This window comes from Dipodomys spectabilis, unplaced genomic scaffold (assembly GCF_019054845.1).
Source record: "Dipodomys spectabilis isolate Male_0828 unplaced genomic scaffold, ASM1905484v1 ptg000030l, whole genome shotgun sequence".
NCBI classification, from domain to species: domain Eukaryota; kingdom Metazoa; phylum Chordata; class Mammalia; order Rodentia; family Heteromyidae; genus Dipodomys; species Dipodomys spectabilis.
The window spans coordinates 2,519,521-2,531,438 of record NW_024870707.1 but is presented as its reverse complement, the minus strand read 5'-3'; the positions used below and the strand labels follow the sequence as shown (position 1 = coordinate 2,531,438).

The following is an 11,918-nucleotide window of genomic DNA, read 5'->3' as shown; positions in this document are numbered from 1 at the left end:
CAAATCATGAACAATGTGACAGAATTCATCCTGCTGGGCCTCACCCAAGACCCTGAACTCCAGAAGCTCTTGTTTGCTGTGTGTTTAATCATCTATTTGGTCACACTGGCAGGCAACACATTCATCTCAGTCACCATCTTCATCAGCCCAGCCCTGGGGTGCCCCATGTACTTTTTCCTGTCCTACTTGTCTCTTATAGATGCTCTATACTCTACTTCCATTGCTCCCAAAATGATCCTGGACTTGGTATCTCAGAAGAACACCATATCCTTCAATGGCTGCATGACACAGCTCTTTGCTGAACACTTCTTTGCTGCAGCAGAGATCATCTTGCTCATTGCCATGGCCTTTGACCGCTATGTGGCCATCTGCAAACCGTTGCACTACGCCACCATCATGAGCCGCCCTGTGTGCTCTTTCCTGGTGGGGGCAGCTGGAGTATTGGGGTTTATTCATGGAGGGATACAGGTTATGTTTATTGCTCAGTTGCCTTTCTGTGGCCCCAATGTCATTGACCACTTCATGTGTGATTTAATACCACTGCTGAAGTTGGCCTGCACCGACACTCATGCATTGGGGCCTCTGATTGCTGCCAACAGTGGCTCACTGTGTTTGCTCATTTTTTCTATGCTGCTGGCTTCCTATGTGAACATCCTGTACTCCCTGAGGAATCACAGTTCTGAGGGGCGTCGCAAAGCCCTGTCCACCTGTGCCTCTCACATCACTGTGGTCATCTTATTCTTTGTACCTTGTTCCTACCTGTACCTCAGGCCCATGGTCTCCTTCCCTGCTGACAAACCTGTGACTGTGTTTTGCACCCTAATCACACCTATGTTGAACCCTTTAATCTACACCCTCAGGAATGAGGAGGTGAAAAAAGCTATGAAGAAGCTCTGGAGTCAAATAATGAAAGCTGATCATATTTAAATCTCATGATTTTTGTATTTAGAAATGTAATAATGTCTTATAGAAACTCAATCTCCCAAATATTGATTAAAATTATAATCTTGTATGCCTCATTTTTTTTGTCAGTAATGGGGCTTGAACTCTGAGCCTGGGATGCTGTCCCTCAGCTCTTCAGCTCAAGGTGAGCACTCTACCACTGGAGCCACAGTGCCTCTTCCATCTTTCAGGTGGTTTATTGGAGATAAAAGCCTCACGGTCTTTCCTGCCGGAGCTGACTTTGAATAGCAATCCTCAGATCTTCACCTCTTGAGTAGCTAGGATTACAGGCATGAGCCACCAGGCCAGGCCCAATTTTTTTGTACTTTTATTATTGTAAAAATGTTGTACAGAGGGGTTACAGTTACATAAGCAAGGTAATGATTACATTTCCAATGAGCATTGTTACCTCCTCCTTTGTTTTTCCCCCAACATCTCTTCCTTCCCCACCTCTCCAACTCCTCCTTCAGCCCACCAAGGCACTGGCCCAATTTTTATTTGAAATAAAATTATAATTATTTACAGACTACACAGAATGATATGTGTTTAATCTATCTCCTTTAACATCTATAATTTCTGTATCGGGAATCTTTAATCTCCTCTACTCTGTTATTGAATACAAAATATTTTTTCATTCATTATTCTGCTGTACAACATTAGTACTTTTTTCCTTTGGAAATGCATTTTGATGCCCAATATCACAATATACCTCTATTCATCTTCTTATATCCTTCTTAACTTTCTCAAACCAAAATTGAATTTTCAACTTTTATGAGATCAAATTATTATTTTGGTTTTTTTCAATGAGTAAGAAAATGCAGCATTTGTCTTTCTTTGCTTGACTTACTTCCTTTAGATAGTGTATTCTACTTCCAGTCAGGTTGCCACAAAACATTGGATTCAAATGGTTGTATAGCTAAATATTGCACAGTGTAAACATACCAAATTTTCTTGACCCACCTGTGTATTGATGGACACAATTTTTATTGAGAGCACATGTAAGGATGTACTAGAAAAGTCATTAAGACACAAATATTGCAGAAGTTCAAATGCTATTTCAGAGGTCCATGCAGGGTTTACTTTTTTTTCAAATTATAAGAAGGAGAAATATGGGCCAAATCCAGTTTATATTCATGTTCTTAGCAAAGCATTCATTAAATGTAATTTTTAATATTTTTATAAGGAAAGCCCCCAAGACGGGAACGAACAATTGTAGTCTTAACTGCAGATGTGAAACCAATTAACAAAATTCTGGGCACTTTTCATTATCACCACAGCAGACAAAATTGAGTTTTTGTTTTTTAAAGAGAAAAAGCAACTACATTTGGACGGACTGTAGAACGGCATGGGATGTCTTCAACAAGTGCACTGAATGACATATACTCTCAAGTTTCTCAAGTTTGAGAGGTTTACATATGTTTTCCTTTTGTACCAATAGAAAACATCTTCCTTTGAGAAGTTTGCAAAACATTCCCACCTCAAGTCTTATGTTATAGTCATATAATACTTCTTCCTTAACACAATCATAAGAAGAAAGCATTCCCACAATATTTTCACAAAAATTTACTTTTCCAATGACCTCTGCACCAAACCATATACTACTGGTTACCGGTGGTTCCTACCTGCAGTCCTAGCTCCTGATGATGCTAGATCTGAGGAACACAGTTCAAAGCTAGCAAGGCCAGGAAAGCTCAATGAGACTCTTACCTCCAACTAGCCATTAAAAGCTACAAATGGAGCTGTGGTTCCAGTGGTAGAATACTAGCCTTAGGCAAAAAGTTCAAGGACAGCACCCAGGCTCTGAACTCATCCCTAGGACTGGAAAGTTCAGGGGCTGGGAAGGTGGCTCAGTTATCGAGAGCTTGCCTTGTACTCATGAGGCCCTGGGTTCAATTCCTCAGCACCACATAAGCAAAAAAGCGGAAAGTGGCACTGTGGCTCAAGTGGTAGAGTGCTAATCTTGAGCTGAAGAGCTGAGGGACAGCGCCCAGACCCAGAGTTCAGACCCCATGAACAGCAAAAAAAAAAAAAAAAAAAAAAAGGAGAGTTCAATGCATTGGAGCCAAAGTAATTAAAGCAACTAGATAGAAACATGACAATAAGCAAAAACTAAAAAGTATAAACCATCAAAGAAAATTAAAAGACATTAAACATAGAAACACTGCTCTTGATGGTGGAGCAAAACATTATTACTCTGAAAATGACTATACTACCAAGGTTATCTACTGATTTAATATGATCCTAATCAATGCCACAAACATATTCTTCAACCAAGCTCATCTACTGATTTAATATGATGCCAATTAATACCACAAAGCATATTCTTCACAGAAACACAGAAAAATATCAAAAAAAAACACCCTATGTAGACACAAAAGATTTAAAATGGTTAAGCAATCTTGATGAAAAGAGAAAGAGCAATGCTAGAAGTATCTTAATAACTGACTTCAAAATAGAATACAGTCCTAGTGACAAAATAATTTAACATAATATAATGTTGGCACAAAATCACAAGCATAAACAATGGATTTGAAAAGATTAGCCCTCACTGCCAGTTATTTGCCTTTCCACAAGAATGCCAAAAGCCTATGGTGCTAGGAAAACCCAAAATCCACTTGAAGAAAATTCAGACTAGGAATCTGTACAAAACCAGTTAAGACTTCATCAAATAACTACATATAAGACCTGTAAGTTCGAGCCTACTATAAGGGAAACTGAAGGGAAATGCCTCAAGACCTAAGTACAGGCAGGACTTGGTTACTAGAACTCCAGTAGCTCAGGAGTCAAGAACAAGGATTGATAAATCCAATTACCAAGAAGGAAGAGTTCATTGAAGCATAAATGTGATCACAGCACATTAGTATATAAGATTCTACTTAATAAATGCCTTAATAAAACTCATTTTCTTATACAATCAATATATGCTAACAATAGTTACAAGGGAGAGGATGACTATGAGATAGTTTGTTGAAAACAAAGCTGAAGAATAACCTGAGAATACCCAAGACAGATATTGACCTTTCTTTGGGGTCCAAAAATTTCAGGATTGTGTCAATTTGGATTAAAGGAAAAGACTGTTTTCAAGACAAAAAAGAAGAAAAAGGAGGAAGGAGAGAGGAAGAAGAAAAGAAAGAGGAAGAAGACAGAAAATGAAGGAAGAAGAAGGGCAAGAAGAGAAAAGTGATTGCATTAGAAGTTGTGCCTAGGGGCTGGGAAAGTGGCTCGTGGTAGAGCTTTTGCCTTGCACGCCTGCAGCCCTGGGTTCGATTCCTCAGCACCACATAAGCAAAAAGAAAAAAACAGAAGTGGTGCTGTGGCTCAAGTGGTAGAGCGTTAGCCTTGAGCTGAAGAGCTGAGGGACAGTGCCCAGACCCAGAGTTCACGCTCCAACCAGACCCAAAAAGAAAAAAAGAAGAAGTTGTGCCTAGTTCTTCAACGCTACAGAAGCTGAAATAAATGAGATCATAAAATCTCCATCCAAAGTGTTTTTCTCAAACTTTGGGCATATTGTTCATGGCTGTGTGCTGAGTGTCATTTTCTCAATAGTGTCTAACTCTATGTATAATCATTCTCCTTTTGTGCAGTATAGAAAAAACAATAGGCCCCTAAGTTAACCAGGAAAATATGCCATCCAAATTATCACATTGAAAACGTTGATATGACATTTAAATTATCCAAACTTTGGTCGCTTAGAGTTCTCCCACAAAATCCCTCAGTTGCCAATAAGAAGATCATTTTCACAATTGACCAGGGTAATTAGCCACAAAAGCTTGAATTATGGTATTTCCACTCTCTAGAACACCCATCTTGTCTGTATGAGACATCTTTAAACTACACTTAAAACCACACTTGTTCCTAAGTCAGGTTGAACAATGTTCATAAACATGAAAAAGTTTTCAAAAGTATGCAACTTACATCCTAAACTAGAACCAAAGTACTGCATTAACCTCATATCAACTGCAGATCTTGAACTAATCACTAATAACATGTATGTGTGCCAATTGGGAAAAGTGACAGACACTGATTATTGTCTTCGTGATTATTTCAGTACAAATAATTAGTAATCCTCCAAAGAGGATTGAGGGGTCAAAGGATGACCAAATCCCTCACTCTGTAAAGTATAATTAAGCATTTCTCAAGAGTCAAGGAATAAAGATCAATGTACACAGGACACAAGCAGAGCCATGGAACAAGATGAAGATGTATTTAGGAGACACAACTCGAGTTTAGTTAGTGGGTTTTGAAAGGAGATCTTGAATTTCTGTGTGCCTTAAGAAAACAATGTTTGGCAAAATTGATTAAGGAACAGAATTCAACAAAGTCAATTTCATTTATTTATACATGTTATACTTAAATACATTGTTTTCTGAATTGGTTATATAGAGATTTTGCATTTTTTAATTTGGCTTACTATTAGATAGACACATACATACATACATACATACATACATACATACATACACAGAAAGATAGATGACTTTCTTAGACCTTGGTAAGAAAACAGAAAAGTGTTCAAATTAAAGCCTAGAATTCTCCAAGGTCGCTAGCTGAAACAGCACATTTTGTGTGGGAACCTTGACTGACAGTGAGAACTACAGGAGCAAAAATGTACAAGTTGAAGAATTATCTAAGGAGATACTGTTTCCAGTGCCTACATTGAATCTCATGGACTTAATGCATTTAGCCAAAGGAGAAGAAACCAAAAAACAGCATTCAGTCTAACAACAGAAAATTGCATGATCAACTCCACCCAGGTCAGTTAAAACTGTATCTTTTTCAAAACTTTGCAAACATATTTAAGCAATATACTTTTTCTGAGGCAATTTTAGAGTTACAGATATAGCTTCAATCTGAGTAACCTTACTATGAAAATGAATTTAGACATGCTAACATGTAAATATGCACAGAAAACATTATCTAAATTTTCCAAATCAGATGCTGCTAAAATGACTTGCTATTTTTTACATATATTTCAGTAAAACTTACTTATGTCTTATTACACATACTGATTCTATACATTTCAATTTGTAGTAGCCTGAAAGGGGGGTGCCTTTTGGTGATTTTCATGCTGTCATTGTGATGATAGAATTTGTGAATTTAATCCATTAAGAATGACCAGCTTCCATTTCTTGGAGCTCATTTTGAAAAGCATCATTTTATGTGATCATTCGCACATACCTATTGAGCCCTTGTGATCCTTTCCTAAGAATATCCTCCTCTATTCTCACTGTGTGAATGCTTAGATTGCTGTTTAAGTAATCATGTCCAGGTGTAATTATTTGTCTTTAACTATCCATTGGGTTTACTTGTAGATTTATAGGCACATTGTAATTATTACAAGTGAGGGAAAACATACAGCCTACTCATTCTTTCTTCGTCTTTCCATTTTTCTTTGGTTAATTCCCTTCTCTTGTTGTTTTTTTATTTCTGTACCTTTTGTCTTGTAGGTGTTTATCTTATTTGAGGAGTAGAAAGGGGAAGCACAGAAATAGTAGGGAAAAAGGTGAACCAATTCAGCAGTGAAACTCACTAGACACTCTGTGGGAAATGAACTATACAACCTAGGGGGAGGGAAGTTTGCAAGGGAAAACCAGGGAGAAAATAAGTAGGGGATTAAACTGTTCAAAAACAAATGTACTCATTACCTGACTTGTGTAGTTGTAACCTCTCTGTACATCACCTCTACAACATTTTTTGTATAGGGAAATTTTTTTTAATTACTAGAACAAATTATACCAACCTCAAATACAGTGAAAGCAGGGGGTTATACCATGTAGGAGGGACATGCAAAGCAACAAAGAAATAATCTTATAAATGTGTTAGAAACAATCACCTGAAAGAAAAAACATTTGAATACATATCTTAGGGTTCAAGGAAGGGAAAAAAACAAATCGTTTAAATAGGGATACAGGTGGGTCCACTGCAACAATGAGATTACAAGTCGTTATGTGGAAAAACAAACTTTACAACTTTGTGGGGGAGGAGAATTGGGTGGGGAGTAGGATGGGAAAGGATGGGAAGAGAAAACAAAGGATAAGGATAAATTGCCTATAAGAAATGGACTCATTATCTTGCCCATGTAATTGTAACCCCTCTGTACAGTATTTTCACAATAAATTTTTTTTAAAATGACTAGCAACAGCTATACTGTTTAAAAGATAAAATAGAAAGAAAACAACTCAGAGAATAAAATATCCTGGAAATCAAAGATCTTATTCCAGACTTCTTAACTTCTACCCTGAAATTATCTTTGGGAAATTATATGCTATGTGGTTTGACTTTAGATTTAGAGGTTTGGGGAAAGAAGCAGAAAACAGAAAGAGAGAATAAAAATTATTATGGGCCTGGCTTATTTCACTTAATATATTTTTTTCCAGGAGGGAGAAGATTGGAGGTGGTAAGGGAAGGCATGATAGGGAAAATAACAAGGAAGTGGGGAACAATGCTCATGTGCTCATTACCTTACTCTTGTAACTGTAACCCCTTTGTACAGTATTTTTACAATAAATATATATATTAGAAATGATTATGGGGCTGGGAACCTGGCTCAGTGGTAGAGTGCTTGCCTTGCATGCATGAAGGCCCTGGCTTCAATTCCTCAGCACCACATAAGCAGAAAAAGCTGGAAGTGGTACTGTGGCTCAAGTGATAGAGCGCGAACCTTGAGCTGAAGAGCTAAGGGACAGCGCCCAGGCCGAGTTCAGGCCCAAAAATAGATGACAAAAAAAAAACAAAAAAGATTATGCTCTTTATACCCACATCGGGATCATTAAAAAATTACATATTTTTGTACAGGAAATATTTGGACCAGTTCACAGAGAAAACTAATAATGCCTTTTAAATTACTGAATTATGCTAACGGGAAAAGTCACTTTATCTTAGCCTTCTCCTAATATCTATATCTTGTCAGTAGGATATCTAGGATAGACTAATGTTTCATTTAATTCTATTAGTGAAATGTGAATAGAAGTATTTGTCTAAGCCAAAGCATAATTCTATAGCTATTCATAGTTAAATTGCAAGGAAATTTATCTATGAAAAATTCACAGGAATTCTGTAGTACTCGCATGTCCCTATGCAAGGGAGGAAAGAAAGAAATATGACATAAGGTAACACAGAGACAGACATAACATCAACACTCGGTTAACTTTAATAGCTCTAGGTCGTATCATTCACAAAGAAAGAAACTGCATCTGCAGCCATATGTCTAGGCTGTATGTTTTCTTTTTTCAGACTCATACTTTTATTTTATTTATTATATTGAAAATACTGTACAGAGAGGTTACAATTACAAGGGCAAGATAACAAGTACATTACTTACCAAGCATTGTAGCCTCCTCCTTTGTTTCCCCTTCCAATCCCTTCCCATTCTCTCCCGCCCCCCACACAGAATTCTCCTTCCAACCCCTCCATCCCCCACCAAAGTTGTAAAGTTATTTTTCGACATAATGAGTTCCTCAAAAGCCTCGACATAGAGCTTCCCTATGACCCAACAATACCACTTTTGGGCATTTACCCAAATGATCACAAACAAGACCACACTAAAGCTACCAGCACGACTATGTTTATTGCAGCATTATTTACCATAGCTAAGATATGGAACCAACCCAGATGCCCCTCAGTAGATGAATGGACCAAGAAAATGTGGTAATGGAATTCTATGCCTCCATCAGAAAGAATGACATTGCCCCATTTGTTAGAAAATGGAAAGACTTGGAAAAAATTATATTAAGTGAAGTAAGCCAGGGCCAAAGAAACATAGATCCCATGGTTTCCCTTATTTGCAATAACTAGTATATGTTTGAGTCAGGCAGAAAAGGACAGATAAGTTGATATTAGGGAAATGAGCCCTAAGATCTGTATCCAAATTTTTTTTTAATCATGCGATTGTTTTTAACATATTTATAAGATGATATCTTTGTTGATTTGTATGTCCCTCACCCACGGTATAACCCCTGCTTTCACTGTATTTGATGTTGGTATAATTTGTGGAGGGAAAGGGAAAAAACAAATCCTTTAAATAAGGTTACAGGTTGACAGATAGGGTGCATGTTTTCATATGACACAGAGGAAGAATAAGTCACAGAGCACAGAACTACTTTAGATTTAGTAAGACTTCTAAAAATAAATGACTTGGATAGAAATTTGTGTTTTACATAACTAAAATTGGACATAGAGAATAGATGATTTTAGCATCAAAATATTTAATGTGATGGGCTGGGAAGGTAGCTCAGTGGTAGAGCGCTTGCCTTGCATGCCTGAGGCCCTGAGTTCGATTCCTCAGCACCACATAAGCAGAAAAAGCTGGAAGTGGCAATATGGCACAAGTGGTAGAGCGCTAGCCTTGAGCTGAAGAGCTGAGGGACAGCGCCCAGGCCCAGAGTTCAGGTCCCCACAACCGGTAAAAAAAAAAAAAAAAATATTTAATGTGAATGATACTGACTACCAGTCTACAAAAAGGAAATTATACCATTATGGAGATTTGTTTTGAGCAAGCAGGAAAGCTTGGAAGTGAGCCGCAGTCAATATTTATGAGAGAAACTAAACTTTACTGTGCAAATTTTAAGATAGTATCAATATTCCAGTAAAATAAACTAGGAGTAAATTAATATCCTGGTAGTATACCTTACCATAATCTGACCAATGGAAGAGGTAAGTAAAACTGTAATTCCATTGATTTCAAAGAGAAGAAAGAAAAAGATGACAAACTATTCTTATATTTAATTCAACATCACATCACTAAGAAGTACTATTTGTTTTTAGATGACCATACACACAACACCAAAGATGAGTTAATACAAACCATGAACAATGTGACAGAATTCATCCTGCTGGGCCTCACCCAAGACCCTGAACTCCAGAAGCTCTTGTTTGCTGTGTGTTTAATCATCTATTTGGTCACACTGGCAGGCAACACATTCATCTCAGTCACCATCTTCATCAGCCCAGCCCTGGGGTGCCCCATGTACTTTTTCCTGTCATACTTGTCCCTTATAGATGCTCTATACTCTACTTCCATTGCTCCCAAAATGATCCTGGACTTGGTATCTCAGAAGAACACCATATCCTTCAATGGCTGCATGACACAGCTCTTTGCTGAACACTTCTTTGCTGCAGCAGAGATCATCTTGCTCATTGCCATGGCCTTTGACCGCTATGTGGCCATCTGCAAACCGTTGCACTATGCCACCATCATGAGCCGCCCTGTGTGCTCTTTCCTGGTGGGGGCAGCTGGAGTATTGGGGTTTATTCATGGAGGGATACAGGTTATGTTTATTGCTCAGTTGCCTTTCTGTGGCCCCAATGTCATTGACCACTTCATGTGTGATTTAATACCACTGCTGAAGTTGGCCTGCACTGACACTCACGCTTTGGGGCCTCTGATCACTGCCAACAGTGGTTCACTCTGTTTGCTCACATTTTTGATGCTGCTGGCTTCCTATGTGAACATCCTGTACTCCCTGAGGAATCACAGTTCTGAGGGGCGTCGCAAAGCCCTGTCCACCTGTGCCTCTCACATCACTGTGGTCATCTTATTCTTTGTACCTTGTTCCTACCTGTACCTCAGGCCCATGGTCTCCTTCCCTGCTGACAAACCTGTGACTGTGTTTTGCACCCTAATCACACCTATGTTGAACCCTTTAATCTACACCCTCAGGAATGAGGAGGTGAAAAAAGCTATGAAGAAGCTCTGGAGTCAAATAATGAAAGCTGATCATATTTAAATCTCAAGATTTATGTATTTAGAAAGGTAATGATGTCTTATAGAAACTCAATCTCCCAAATATTGATTAAAATTAAAATAAGGATCTTCTCTGCCTCATTTTTTTTTGTCAGTAATGGGGCTTGAACTCTGAGCCTGGGATGCTGTCCCTCAGCTCTTCAGCTCAAGGTGAGCACTCTACCACTTGAGCCACAGTGCCACTTCCTGTTTTTGAGTGGTATATTGGAGATAAGAGTCTCACGCACTTTCCTGCCAGGACTGACTTTGAATGGCGATCCTCAGATCTCCATCTCCTGAGTAGCTAGGATTACAGGCCTGAGCCACCAGGGCCGGGCCCAATTTTTTTGTATGTTTTTTAATTGTAAAAAGGTTGTACAGAGGGGTTACAGTTACATAAGCAAGGTAATGATTACATTTCCTATCGAGCATTGTTACCTCCTCCTTTGTTTTACCCCTACCACCTCTTCCTTCCCCAAATCCCCAATTCCTCCATCCCCCCACCAAATTACTGGTTCAAATTTTTATTTAAAATAATAATCATAATTATTTACAGACTACACACTAAGATATGTGTTTAATCTATCTCCTTTAACATCTATAATTTCTGTATCAGATATCTTTAATCTCCTCTATTCTATTATTTAATACAAAATAAATATTCATGAATTATTCTACTGTATAGCATTAGTACTTCTTTTCCTATGGAAATGCATTTTGAGGCCCAATATCACAATATACCTCTATTCATCTTCTTATATCCTTCTTAACTTTCTCAAACCAAAATTGAATTTTCAACTTTTATGAGATCAAATTATTATTTTGGTTTTTTTCAATGAGTAAGAAAATGCAGCATTTGTCTTTCTTTGCTTGACTTACTTCTTTTAGATAGTGTCTTCTACTTCTAGTCAGGTTGCCACAAAGCATTGGATTCAAATCGTTGTATAGCTAAATATTGCACAGTGACCCACCTGTGTATTGATGGACACAATTTTTATTGAGAGCACATGTAAGGATGTACTAGAAAAGTCATTAAGACACAAATATTGCAGAAGTTCAAATGCTATTTCAGAGGTCCATGCAGGGTTTACTTTTTTTTCAAATTATAAGAAGGAGAAATATGGGCCAAATCCAGTTTATATTCATGTTCTTAGCAAAGCATTCATTAAATGTAATTTTTAATATTTTTATAAGGAAAGCCCCCAAGACGGGAACGAACAATTGTTGTCTTAACTGCAGATGTGAAACCAATTAA

The 11,918-nt window shown here is 37.8% G+C and overlaps 2 protein-coding genes across 2 annotated transcripts; both read left to right on the top strand.

Annotated features, from left to right (window-relative positions):
- On the top strand, positions 1-927 carry LOC122105115 (olfactory receptor 4C45-like). The gene has a single exon (XM_042676234.1). The coding sequence runs from the start codon at positions 7-9 to the stop codon at positions 925-927; it is 921 nt and encodes a 306-aa protein (XP_042532168.1). The 5' UTR covers positions 1-6.
- An 8,813-nt stretch (positions 928-9,740) lies between these two features.
- On the top strand, positions 9,741-10,667 carry LOC122105148 (olfactory receptor 4C45-like). Its single transcript, XM_042676287.1, has one exon. It carries the CDS (start codon positions 9,747-9,749, stop codon positions 10,665-10,667), a length of 921 nt encoding a protein of 306 aa, XP_042532221.1. The 5' UTR covers positions 9,741-9,746.
- The last annotated feature ends 1,251 nt before the right edge of the window (positions 10,668-11,918 follow it).

What these genes read in the sequence shown, in the direction of transcription:
- LOC122105115 (XM_042676234.1), top strand. Translation starts at nt 7, where the DNA reads ATGAACAATGTGACAGAATTCATCCTGCTGGGCCTCACCCAAGACCCT.
- LOC122105148 (XM_042676287.1), top strand. Translation starts at nt 9,747, where the DNA reads ATGAACAATGTGACAGAATTCATCCTGCTGGGCCTCACCCAAGACCCT.